The sequence below is a fragment of the Stegostoma tigrinum genome, chromosome 7 (genome assembly GCF_030684315.1).
Source record: "Stegostoma tigrinum isolate sSteTig4 chromosome 7, sSteTig4.hap1, whole genome shotgun sequence".
NCBI classification, from domain to species: Eukaryota; Metazoa; Chordata; class Chondrichthyes; order Orectolobiformes; family Stegostomatidae; genus Stegostoma; species Stegostoma tigrinum.
In genome coordinates this window covers 102262380-102276537 of record NC_081360.1, presented here as the reverse complement: position 1 = coordinate 102276537, position 14158 = coordinate 102262380, and the positions used below count along the sequence as shown (strand labels likewise).

Below are 14158 nucleotides of genomic sequence, written 5' to 3'. Positions count from 1 at the left end.
GAACATTTTTCAATAACATAGATATACAATTACTCTTTTCAATGAAAGTTAAAGCTGCCTCCCCATTGTTCCCATCAAAGATTCCCAGGATAGGTATTGCGTGGGATTAAATATAGAGTAAAGCCTTCTCTAGTCTTTTAAACTGAAATTAAAACTTCCTCTACTCTTTTAAACTCAAAGTAAGCTAAACTAAAGCTCACTCAACATTGTGTCCATGAAACACTGCCAGGGTAGAAAAGGCCTAGAGATAAATGGGCAGGAGCAAGCAGATAGGGCTAGACTAGTTTGGGATTATGTTCGGCATGGACTGGTTAGATTGAAAGGTCAGTTCCCGTGCTATATGTCTCAATGACTCTATTACAGGTACAGCTTAAGGTTAGATACAGAGTAAAGCTTCCTCTATGCTGTTTCCATCAAACACGCCCATGTCAAATACAACATGGGGTTGAATTCCAAGAAAAGCTTCCACAACATTATCATTAAATGCTGACTGTGCAGGACATGATCTTGGAGTTGGTTATCAAATTCAGCTTCTAATCCACTGAAATGACGTTTATGAATATTTTCAAAATGTGTTTTGAATTTTTCTGACGAAGAAAGGGGAAGGGAAGCTGATAAAAGAAGTTCCTCAAGGACCCAAACACAGATTTGGATTCTCTGGCTGATTCCTGTTCAGTCCCAAGGTCCGTCCTTTCTATATGACTTCACCTTGGTAAGGAAGAATAGTGACGGTTTATGTGTGAAAGGTGCAGAAATAGGGCTTGGTACAGGGCAGCTACAATCAAATTGAAGCGTGGAAGAAGCTCTCGGTTCTGAGTGTCCTTACAACAACTACTTTCATTTTTACAGCACCTAGATATTGGTGAAACCATCCCAAAGCTGCTTCACAGGAACTTTAAACAGACAAAAAATCATCTCAGAGCCACATCAGGATATATTGTGGGACAGATGAGTAAAGCTTGCTCAAATGGGTTTATTTTAACAAACATTTCAGAGAGATTCTGGGACAGATCCCACTGGTGGAAGAAAGGAAATCAGGTGTGAGAACTGAATGAGCTCAAAGATCCAGGACAGTTGCGGGGCAAGATGGGATTGAGTCATACAGCATGACAACAGCCCCTTCGGTTCAACCAGCCCATGGCGGCCATATTCCAAAACCAAATAATTCCCACCTGCCTGCACTTGGCCCATATCCCTCCACACATTTTTTAATCATGTACTTATCCAAATATTTTTAAATTTTGTAACTGTACCTGCAACCTCTGGAAGTTCATTCTACACATGAACCACCCTCTGCATAAAAAAGTTGCCCCTCATGTCATTTTTAAACCGTTCTTCTCTCACCTTAAAAACATGCCCCATCGTCTTGAAATCTCCAATCCTTGGGAAAAGACACCTGCTATTCACCTTATCTATACCCTTCATGATTTTATAAACCTCAATAAGGTCACTCCTCAACTTCCTATGTTCCTGTGAAAAAACTCACAGCCTAACCAGCCTCTCCTTATAAGTCAAACTCTCCATTCCCGCCACAACCTGGTAAATCTTTTCTGAATGTTCTCTAACTTAATAACATCCTTCCTATAACAGGGCATCTAAAACTGTACACAGTACTCCAGAAGAGGCCTCATCAACGTCCTGTACAGTGTCAATATGGCGCCCCAACTCCTATATTTAAAGGTATGAGCAACGAAGGTGAGTTTGCTAAGCATCTCCTTAACCACCCTGTCTACATGTGACTTCTGTTTACCTGCTGAACTAGCTCAAAGGGCTGAATAACCTCATCTTGTTCCTGTGTAACAGTCTCAAAAAGACTGAATTGTCCCATCCTTTTCCTATCAAACAGGCTCCAGAGAGGCTGAATAGCCCTCTCCTGTTCCTGTGTAACAGGCTCAACAGAGGCTGAATGGCCTCCTTGTGGCCCTGTGTAATTGGCTTGAGAAAGCTGCTTGCACACAGAGACTAGCCACCGGTCTTCATACAACTCTGGTCTTACCTTTGACAAACAGAATGGCCGAATCTCGCACTCCATGAGCGACAAATGTTATCTCAGACTCATTCTCCTCCACGTTGACTCCTCTGATCAGCAATGAGTGACGTGTCCTGGACTGGTCGATCTTGAACCTTTGATCATTGTGAAGCTGTTGCCCCTTCATGTGCCATGTCCCCAGGACCGAGGTGGACAGCTCGATAGTGAACTCTGCATCGGAATTCTGATATACCGTCATATCACTCAGGTGAATCTGAATCTTTGCTGAAGGCACTGGAAAGAGAGGGGTACAGTTATAGACATGTCCTTGACGTTTGTCGGTACAGTACTGCTGACATGTGTGTCTCAATGTTAGCTCCTGTATGTGTGCACAGTACTCTGTAGGTACAAGGGAATGGCTCTCCCCAATCTGGTATTGTGTGGCCTGTGTATTTTTAAAGTCTTACGTAGCATACGGGTGTCGCTAGCAAATCCATCATTTGTTGCCCATCCCTCATTGACCCTTGAACTGACAAGCTCACTCAGCCATGTCAGTGAACATTGAGAATCAACCATCTAGAGTCAGGGATGTTGTGTTGCTAGCTGAGCCAAAATTTATTGCCATATTCTAATTGCCCTGGAGAAGACAGTGGAGAGCTGTGTTGTGGGCCAGACCACGTAAGGACAGCAGATTTCCTTTTCTGAAGGACTTTAGTAACCTAGATGGGTTTTTACAACAATTAATGATAGTTTCATGGTCACCATCACTACGACTGGATTTCAATTCCTGATTGTATTAAATTGATTTTAAATTCCACCAACAGTGGTACCAGAATTTGAACCTGTGTCTCTAGGGGATTAGCTTGGGCCTACCACATTTGTTCTGTGACATTTCACATTGGCTTTAAAGAGTCTGGATCCTGTGATTACTCTCCATCTTTCCAACCACCAGCCTCTGCACTCAAAGAATCGTCCTCTGCCATTCCCACCACCAACAGCAGGATGCCACCACCAAACACTTCATCCCCTCCACCTCCACTGTCAGCATTCCGCAAGAACCATTCCCTCCGTGAAACCCTGGTCCATTCCTTCATCATTCCTAATGCATCCTCACCTTCCCATGGCACTTTCCCATGCAATCAAAGAAGGTGTAACACTTGCCCATTCACGTCCTCCCTCCTCACTGTTCAAGGCCATGGTAAAATGCAGGGTTACAGGGACAGGGTAGGAGTATAGTCTGAGTGGGATGCTCTTCGGAGGGTTGCTGTGAACTTGATGCTTCTGCCCCACAGAAGGCATCTCTTCTAACTTGACACAATACTTTACTCCCTTGACCAGTCCCTTCCCAATTACAGTCGTAATTCTTCCGATGCTTTACATCAATTTCAGAATTTCCAGTTTGTGGGCTTCAGCTGCCTCCTCCTCACCATAGTTGTGTAATCTCTTCAAACATCCAGTCCTCCAAGAGAATGGTCTTAGGGCTCTCCATTTCTTCCTGGAAAAAAGGCCTGAACCATCCCCATTTCCCACTAACTTTGTCCATGGGGCTGACCTCGTGAACTCTGAACAGCTTCTCCTCAACTCCTCTTGCTTTTTTCAGGTCAAAGATTATGTCTGTCTCTTTGTCTGGTATGTGGAACATTCCTTCTTCTAGTCGTATTCAAACATCTACCCACATCTCCTTCTCCAATACGCTGATGACATCATTGGTACTGCTTCCTCTCTTGTCCAAAATTGTAAACATTTAACAATTTTGCGTCCAATTTCCACCCTGCTGTAACATTCACCTGGGCCATCTCTGACTCCTCCATTCCCTTTCTTGACATCAATGTTTCCATTTCCGGGGACAGGCTGGTCGCCAATATCCATGACAAACCCACCGACTCCCACAGTTGACTGAACATCCTCACATCCTGCTTCCATTTGTCCAGTTTCTCCATCTCTATCACAGCTGTTCCAATGCTGCCAAGGGGCCTCCGAAATGTCCTTGTTCTTCCTCAACCAAGGATTCCCATTTAGATGTGTCCGACCCATCACCCAAACTTTGGCCATTGCTCCTTCACTTCCCTTCTGCAACATCAACAGGGTCTCCCATTGCTCACATACTACCCTTCTAGCTTCCATATCCAAAGAATCATTAGCTGCCACTTCCACCAACTCCAGCAAAATGCCCCCACCAGACAGACACTGCTCTCCCCTCCCTCTTCAGCCTTCTGCAGGGGCCATTCCCAATGGGATTGCTTGGTCAACTCCTCCTCCACCAAAGAACTCCACGGCACCTTCTTATGCAATTGCAGAAGGTGTAATGCCTGCCCCATTTACTTACAGCCTCCTCACTATCCAAGGCCCGCGACCCTCCTTGAAAGTGAAACAGCAATTTACCTACACTTCACTCAATCTAATCTACTATATTCACAGATCACAACATGATCAGCTCTACACTGGTGCGACAACATGCAGACTGGGTGACTGCTTTGCAGAACACCTATGTTCCATGTGCAAAAATGAACCTGAGCTTCCTTTTGACTGCCACTTCAACATACCACCATGTTCCAGTTCTTTCTCAAGCTTGCTACAGCACACCAGAAAAGCTGGAAGAACAGCACCTCATTTTCTACTTCAGGACCCAGTAGCCTTCTAGACTCAATATCGACTTCAATAATATGAGGGCCTGAGCACCTTTTCCCATGTCTTTACCCCAACTCTAACAGATCAGACTGTCATCACACGGGCTGCTACCACAAATAATCAATTATCAGCCACTAACAGTCCTCAGTAGCAGCTACTGATTCTCTCAGGCTGACCTTTACCCATTCTTTTGTCCGCCCAACTGATTTTCTCTCTCTCTCTATGCATTATTTCCGCCTATTGCTTACTCATTCCCCCTCTCCCCAACCTATCTGCAGCATATATACCAACTTTTTCCAGCGACAGTTCTAAAGAAGGGTCACTGGACCCAAAACATTAACTTGTTTTCTCTCCATAGATGCTGAGAGACCCACTAATTTATTCAGGATTTCTGTTTTTGTTTCTAATTTCCAGTATCTGTAGTTCTGTTTTCTTTGTGAAAGAGAGACAGTGGATCCTCCCTACTAGGAGAAAAGTATGCAAGATACAAACAAGACAAGGCTGTGGAGGGAAATATAAGCTAAATGAAGAACAGACGTTTTGCAATCAGTTTCTGAAGTTGTGGAATACAATTTTGATACCTTGAGGCAGTAAGATGCCGAAATGGAAAATGAGGTGTTGTTCTTTGAGCTTGCTTTTGCTGCATTGGAAATTTGCAGCTGGCCAGGACAGGAATGTTAGCATGGCAGCAAGATGGTCTGTTGAAATACTAAGCAACTGGGAGGTCAGGGTCATTCCTGCAGACAGAACAGAGGTGTTCTGCACAGCAGTCACCCACCCTGTGTTTGGTCTCTCCAGTGTAAAGGAGATCAGGTTGTGAGTAGTGAATACAGTAAACATTTCGGGTATTACAATCAACATTTCCGGTATTACCCTTCTTCAGGGCTGGATGTGAGGGTCGGGATGCTACAGATAAAGGTTGGAGGAGGGATGGTAGTAGAATGGTGCTGATAGGTGGACACTGGTAGTAGGTACGGCCTATTTGGTCGATGAGAGGGATGAATCCGTTTGATGGTTGGAAAGGACGATCAGAAGGTGGAATGGGAGGGAGGAGGTGGGGCTGGAAAGGGAGCCAGGCTTGGGTGGGAAAGTTATTTAAAATTGGAAAACTCAGTGTTGAGTCCTCTGGGCTGTAGGGTGCCCAGGCTGAAGTTAAGGTGTTGTTCTGGAAATGTGCATTCTGAGTCGCTGCAACACTCGAGGAGACCGAGGATGGACACGGACAGGGGGAGTGCGGAAGAGAGTTGAAATGGGCAGTGACCAGGAGGTTAGGTTGGCTGTTACAGGCCAGGTGTGGATGCTCAGTGAAATAGTCATCTAGTCTTTGTTTGGTGTCACTACATCCAGAAGACCATATTGGGAGTACCGGATATAATAAACTAGGTTGAATGAGATGCAGGTGAAGCTGTGTCGCTTGGAAGGACTGTTTAAGGCCCTGAATGGAGGTGAGGGAGGTGGTCTGTTATCAGATGTTGCATCTTTTACAGTTACAGAGGAAGGTACCGGGTGGGTTGGAGTGGTTGTTGGGGAGTGTGATGCAAACTGAGGAGTGACAAAGGAAATGGTCCCAGCAGAAGGCAGAGAGGGGTGGGGAATGGATATGTTCTGGGTGGAGAGGTCCAATTGGAGTTAGCAGAAGTGTCTGAGGATGATATGGAGCCTGGTAGGGTGGAAAGAGAGAGCAAGGGGGGCTCTCTCTTTATTATGTTGGGGGGGATTTGGTGGTTAAAACTGTGGATCGGGGAATGGAGGAGGTGCCAGAGGGCTGTTTGGATGACAGAGGGGGGAAAAGAACTGTGTTTTAAAAAGGCAAACATCCGGGATGCTTGAGAGTGGAACATTTCCTCATCAGAGCAGATGTAACAGAGACAGAGGGATTGGGAAAATGGGATGGAGTTTTTGTAGGATACAAGGGTGGGAGGAGGTATAGACTGGGTAGCTATGGGAGTCTGTGGGTTGACAGTAAATGTCAGTCGGTAAACTGTCACCAGAAATTGAAACGGAGAGGTCAAGAAAGTGGAGTGAAATGTCTGAGATAGACCAAGTGAATTTGAGCATGGGATGGAAGTTGTTTCTAAAGTGGTTGAACTGATCCAGTTTAGCCTGGGTGCAGGACGCAGAACCAATGCAGAGATCAATGTATGGCAGAATTGCTGGGGAACAGTACTGGTGTATGTGCTGAAGAGGGACTGTTCGACATAACCGATAAACAAACAGGCATTGCTGGGGCCCATGCAAGTACCCATGGCGATGCCCTGGATTTGGGAAAAAGTGGGAAGATTTGAAGGATAAGTTAGAGGGCGAGGACTAGTTTAACGAGGCAGAGGAGAGTATTAATTGGAGCAGAAACTGGATGGGTCTGTTGGAGAGGAAAAAACTGAGGGCCTCTAGGCCATCCTTGCGGGTAATTCAACTATAGCAGTTGGTGAAACTTAAATTCTAAGTTGTAGAGTTGCTCACCGAGCCAGTGTGTTTTATTGCAAATATTTCATTACCACGCCTCTAGTTGAAGCGTTGATGTGCTGTCCTGCTTGTTATTCATATGCCTCAGTTTGCTGGGGTAGTTGGCATCACTTCCGGTTCTGTTTTTCTAGCGGTTTGTATATCGGATCTAGTTCAATGTGTTTGTTGATGGAGTTAGGGGTGGAATGCCAGGCCTCCAGGAATTCCCTGGCATGTCTCTGTTTGGCTTGTGCTATTGTGGATGTGTTATCCCAGGCAAATTTGTGTCGTCCTTTGTCCATGTGTATTGAGACCAGTCTCAACAAACACATTGAACTGGACCCGATACACAAGCCACTAAAAAACAGAACTGCAAAAGGAGGCATATAAATAACAAGCAGGACAAAACTCCAACGCTTCACCAGAGGCGCACTGACGATGGTACCTAGCAGGGTGACAAAACGTTTACAATCAAACACATCAGCTTAGCAAGCAAGTCTACACCCTCATCCACAACCTAAGCTACAAATCTTCTCAAATACTTTAAATTCAAATTAATACAATCTGGAATTGAAAGCCAGTCATGGTGATGGTGACCACAAAACTATCATTAATTGCTGTAGAAACCCATCTGATTCACTAATGCCCTTCAACCTACATATCTCTGGGCACAATGGGCAATTTAGCATGGCCAATCCACTTAACCTGCATACCTTTGGACTGTGTGAGGAAATCAGAGCACCCAGCGGAAACCCACACAAGCAGAAGGAGAACATGCAAACTCCACACAGGCATTTGGCCAAGGGTGGAATCAAATCCAGGTCACTGGCGCTGTGAGGCAGCAATGGTAACCACTGAGGCACCGTGCTGCCCCTAAAGCAATGGGTCTGCTCAGTCAGCCCTATTAGTGGATTTTGGGAATGAAGTAAAAGGGGGTTGTGTGGGATTGGGACACTATGAGCTTGGAGGCAGTGGTGGGGGAGATCACCGGATGAAATTAGATTAGTGACCATTATGAACTCAACAGACTAGTGTCTGGTGGTGGACTTATGGTCCGGAGAAACAGGAAGAAGTGCCTGAGAGCCAACGCTCAGTCTCTTCAATGCAGAGTTCAGCATGCAATCAACAACAGCACCACACTTGTCGGCAGGTTTAATTACAATGTCAGGGTTGAATTTGAGGGTGCAGAGTGCAGCCATTTCCGAGAGAGATTTGTTCAAATGGATGAAGCGGGTAGAGAAATTAATGGGACCAATGTTGTGTTGACAGTTCTTAATGAACAGGTCCAGTGCAGGTAAAAAGCCAGTGGGCAGGGTCCAGGTTGAGACAGAATGTTGGGGGCAGATGAGCACTCCATTTTATGCTGAGCAAGCTGTAACTGCAATATAGATAGGGGCCAACTTCATAGTTACTCATGCACCCTGACTTTGGGTCTGAAAAGCTAATAATATTTGCAGTAAAAATGATTGGACAGTACTTTAAAAAGTGTGTTTAAGTTATTTCAGTTTCTGTCTTAATCCAAACAAAATAATGGTTTTCACTAAGTGCAAGTTTAAATTAGAAGTAAATAAAAATTTCCTTTTAATTTCCTGGTTTGCTGGCTGTGAGAATCTTTCAGTATGATGGATTTGAGACAACACTGCTGCTGCATCCTTGGACAGCCCTTTGACTTATTATAGATTTAAACAGCCATTGGGAGAAGAAAGCCTCAGTGATTGAGAAGTTTGGTAGGAAGCTTTATTTGAGGTCACTGGTAGGTGCAATTTCTTTGCTGCAAATGTTATAATTTACCTTTCCTTTCCCTCTGGGGTAACTGTTCTTTCCTGCCCTACCCCTAGAATGGCTGAGGAAGGAGTGAAGAATGTTACAGTTCTGTTTTAGGACTAGCACACCCTCCACATCACTTTAGGGAATAATGACAAATAGGTAGAGTGGTTGAGAAGGCATATGGGATATTTACCTTTATTTGCATTTAAGAGTGGGGAGGTTATGCTGAACAGTATAAGGCATTGATTAGGCCACAGCTACAATACTGTGTGCAGTTCTGGAGTCCACATTATAGGAGGGATGTCAATGTACTACAGAGGGTGCAGAGGAGACTTACTAGGATGTTTCGTGGGTTGGGGAGTTTCAATTTCCTTAGAGCAAAGGAGACTAAGCGGGGTATGACTGAGATATACAAAATTATGAGTGGCATTGATTGCGTAGACAGGAAAAACATTTCCCATTGGTGGAGGGATCAGTGACCAGGGAGCATAAATTTAAGATTAAAGGCAGAAGGCTTACAGAAGATGTGAGGAAGAATGTTTCTACTCAATGGGTGGTGACAATTTGAAAAGTGCTTAGATGTGCACTTAGCCTGACATACTTTGGCATTGCAAGAGCTAAATGCTGGAAAATGAGATTAGAATAGTTAGGTTGTTGTTTTTGACTGCAGGAGACTAGAAGAGGGGAAGGGAAGAACTGCCTTTTTCTTTGCTGTAGATCTCTATCACTCAATGAGGATGCTGAGCTCTTACCTAGGTGTACCACTCCAGGGAATTCCACCTGCTCACTCCTCCCATAGTTGTTGATGGTGCTGACCCGGAATCGGTAGCGGGCCTCGTTGGGAACGCTCTCTCCTAGGATCTCCACTGTTGTGCTGTCCTCAGTGGTCAGGCAGCGCACCCACTCCTCAGTGCCCTGCTCCTGCCTCTCGATTACATAACCCATCACCTCACTCCGTTGGCAATCAGATGGTGGTGCCCACAGCAGTGAGGCTACATTGGGCTTCTCACAGCTCATCCACACATTCTCTGGAGTGCTAGGAGGTACATGTCTTCTGCCTAAAAGACAGAAAACACACAACACCTACATGTTATTTATTATCATTGAGTCATATAGCACAGAAACTGGGCCTTTGGCCCATTGTGGCTATGCCAACCAAGAAACAACAAACTGCACCAATTCTATTTACCTGCATTCGGTCCATAGTCTAGCATGCCCTGATATTTTAAGTGCTCATCCAAATGATTCTTAAATGTTGCAAGAGTATCTGCCTCTACCACCCCCTTGGGCAGCACATTCCATGTTTCTACCACCCTCTGGGTGGAAAATATTTTTCTCAGATCTCCTCCAAACTACTTGTAAACCTGTGTACTCTGTTCTTAGACATGTCTGCCCTTGGGAAGAGATTCTCATTATCTACCTTGTCTATGCCTCTCATAACTTTGCACACCACAATTAGGTCCATCCCTCACCCAGCCTGCCCTGCTACAAGGGAAAAAAATCCAGCCTATCCAGTCTCTCCTCATCACTGAGATTTTTCATCCCAGACAACGTTCTGGTAAATCTCTTCTGCATCCCCTCCAGTGCAATCACATCATTGCAACAGTATGGTCACCATAAGTGCACAAAACATTCCGTTTGTGGCCTAACCAATATTAAGTTATAAAAAGACTTCTGCACTGCTTTATTTTGCACCCCGTCTAATGAAGGCAATAATTCCATATGCCAAGTTCACCACCTATCTGCACTGTCACCTTCAGGGATCAATATGTACTCCAAGGTACCTTTATTCCTCAGCGCTCCCGAAAGACTTGCCATGCAATGTGTGCAGTTTGGTCTCCTTACCTAAGGAAAAATGTTCTGGTAGTGGAAGCCATGCAGCGAAGGTTTACCAGACTGGCTCCTGGAATGACAGGTCTGAGTTATGATGAGAGACTGAATCAATTAGGGCTATATTCACTGGAGTTTAGAAGAATAAGGGAGTAATTTCATAGAAATCAATATAATTTCAACAGGACTAGACAGGGCAAAAACAGGAAAGATGTTCCCAATGACCACTGAGTGTAAAACAGGGGCAGATGGGATACAAAGCGGGAAAGTATGAGGTCATGCACTTTGGTAGGAAGAACTGAAGCATAGACTATTTTCTAAATGAGGAGAAAATTCAGAAATCTGAAGTGCAAAGGGGCTCAGGAGTCCTAATCTGGGATTCTCTGAAGGTCAACTTGCAGGTTGAGTCAGTAGTTAAAAAGGCAAATACAATGTTGACATTTATTTTGAGAAGAGTAGAATATAAAAGCAGGGATGTAGTTCTAAGGCTTTAAATGGCTCTCATCAGACCACATTTATTATACTGTGAGCAATTTTGGACCCCATATCTCAGGAAAGTTGCACTGGCCCTCAAGAGGGCCAGAGGATGTTCACAAAAATGATCCCATGAATAAAAGGCTTAACATACGAGCAACATTTGAGGACTGTGGGTCTACACTCAATGGAATTTAGAGGGTAAGTAGAGATCTGATTGAAACTTATGGGATGTTGAATGGCCTGGATAGAGTGGACATTGAGATGTTTCCTTTAGAAGGACAGACTGGGACCTGAGGGTACAGCCTTAGAGTAAATGGAAGACTGTTTAGAATGAAGCTGAGAAGAAATTTCTTTAGCCAGAGAGTGGAGAATCCTTGGAATGCACTACCACAGAAGGCTGGGGAGACCAGGTAATTGAGTGCATTTAAAATGGAGATAGATAGGGTCTTGATTGTTAAGGGGATCAAAGGTATGGAGAGAAGGTGGGAGAATGGGGTGGAGAAACTTATCAGCCATAATTGAATAGCAGAGCAGACTTGATGGGCCAAATGGCCTCATTTCTGCTCCTATGTCTTGTCATCTTATGGTCTTATGAGTTATAGTTGAAGGACACAGAGTAGATCACTTCGTACAGAGATGAGGTGAAATTTCTTTCCCCGAAGTATGGCATGCCAATGGAATCTCTGCCACAGAAAGTGGTTGAGGCCAAAATATGGAATGTTTTCAAAAATGAGTTAGATATAGTCTAGGGGCTAAAAGGATCAAAGGGTATGGGGAGAAAGTGGGAACAGGGTATGTAATTGGATAATCAGCCATGATAATATTGAATAGCACAGCAGGTTCGAAGGGCCAAATGGCGTACTCCTGTTCCTGTTTTCCTTTGTCTCTATGAGTTATAAAGTCCACATCAACCTGTACAAAGCATTTATAATTCTCATGCAACCAGCAAGAAACTTTTTTACCAATATACGGAAGTTCTCCCACAATGCAATAGTCTAAGATTCAAACGGGAAATCAGAATTGTAACCTCCTGAAGACCTTAACAAGGCATTGTGACTGACATATCAGATTTGGAGTAGGTTTTCCCACTCCTGGAGCCGATTGAGAGGAAGAGTGGGGTGACAAAACAATCAAAGCTTCACTGATCATATCTATGAATGGTCCTGGCAGCTCATTTTTCAAATTTATCTTTACCTTCTGGCTAGATTTGTTTTATTCATTCATGGGACCTCAGGGTCGCTGGCTGGCCAGCATTTTTTGCCTGTCCCAAGTTGCCCCTTGAGAAAGTGGTGGTTAGCTGCTTTCTTGGATCTCTGCATATGTAGACCCACAATGTCCTAAGGAAGGGAATTTGAGCCAGCAACATTGAAGGAACAGCGATATATTTCCAAATCAGTGGTAAGTGGTTTGGAGGGAGTCTTACAGAAGTTGGTGTTCCCATTTATCTGCTACCTTTGTTCTTAATGCTTGCGGATTTAGAAGATAGCAAGAACTATAGATGCTGGAGACAAAGTCAATACAGAGTGGGCCTGGAGGAACACAGCAGGTCAGGCAGCATCAGAGGCATAGGAAAGTCAACATTTCAGGTTTACATCAGGACTTGGGAGGGGGAAGGGTGCTTGGAAATAAATGGGATGGTAGGGCTGGGGGAAGGTAGGTGGGATGGTCATAGTTGGTTGCAAGTAGGGGGTAGTGGAGATTGGTCAGTGGGAAGGATAGGTGGGTAAGAAGATGGACAGGTTGTGTCAGGTCAAGGAAGCGCGGAAGAGAGGGAGGGTTGGATTTGGAAGGTGCTGTCCGAGGATCTTTGATGATCTTCTGCAGTGATTCTTAAGATGGTACACACTGCTGCTGCAGAATATCAGTGATGGTGCGAGTGTTATTTCATAGAATCCCTGCAGTGTGGAAACAAGCCCTTCGGCCCAACAAATGCACACCGACCCTTGGAGCATCCCATCCAGACCCATCCCCCTATAACGCATCTACACATCCCTGAGCACTATAGGCAATTTGGGATGGCCAATCCACCTAGCCTGCACATCTTTGGACTGTGGGAAGAAACTGGAGACCCCGGAGGAAACCCACGCAGACACAGGGAGAATGTGCAAACACCACACAGACAGTCAGCCGAGGGTGGAATCGAACCCGGATCCCTGATACTGTGAGGCAGCAGTGCTAACCACTGAGCTACCATGCCGCCCCCATCAATGTTGGTCCAGTACCAAAGAAGTGGGCTGCTTTATCCTGGAGGATATCAAGCTTCTTGAGTATTGGTGGAGCTGCAATCACCCAGGCAAGCAGGAAGCATTCCATCACACTCCTGACTTGTGCCTTATAGATTGTGGGCAGTCTTTAGGTTGTCAGCAGCTGTTACCTTCAGCAATATTCTTAGCCTGGATCTGATCTTGTAGCCACTGCATTTGTGTTGAGACCAACTGCGTTTCAGGAAAATGGTACCCCCACCCGCCCCACTTCAGGTTGTTGACAGTGGGGGATTCAGTAATGGCAGTATCACTGAATGTCAAGGGGTGGTAGTTAGATTGTGTCTTACTGAAAATAGTCATCGCTTGGCATTTGTGTTGCGCAAATGTTACTTGCCTTTTGTCAGCCAAGTCTGAATATTGTCCAGATCTTGTTTCATTTGAACATTGAAGCAATCCATGTCTGAAGAACCACGAGTGGTGCTGAACATTATATAATCATTGATAAACATGCCCACTTCTGGTCTTATGATGGATGGAAAGTCACTGATGAAGCTGCTGGAGATGGTTGGGTCAAGGGAACTACCCTGAGGAACTCATGCAGAGATGTCCTGGAGTGGAGATGATTGATCTCCAACAATCACAACTTTTTTCCTATGTAACTGATAAGACTCATAGAACATTACAGCACAGTACAGGCACTTCGGCCCTCGATGTTGTGCCGACCTGCCATACCAATCTGAAGCCCATCTAACCTACACTATTCTCCTATTCTACACTCCTGAAATAACTCCACAGAGGCCGGTAACTCGTCCCCAAGTCACCCTTTATTTACATGGAGAGC

At 44.9% G+C, this 14158-nt stretch overlaps 1 protein-coding gene across 8 annotated transcripts in view; it reads right to left on the bottom strand.

The window, feature by feature from the left end:
- obsl1a (obscurin like cytoskeletal adaptor 1a) overlaps positions 1–14158 on the bottom strand; it is a 195474-nt gene that overhangs the window by 149745 nt on the left and 31571 nt on the right. For all 8 annotated transcript variants that reach the window (XM_059647569.1, XM_059647568.1, XM_059647573.1 and 5 more), the window contains 2 exons: positions 9559–9864; positions 1997–2263 (listed from right to left, as the gene is read on the bottom strand). In XM_059647569.1, the coding sequence (XP_059503552.1) occupies positions 1997–2263; positions 9559–9864 (573 nt within the window). The remainder of the gene's footprint in view (positions 1–1996; positions 2264–9558; positions 9865–14158) is intronic.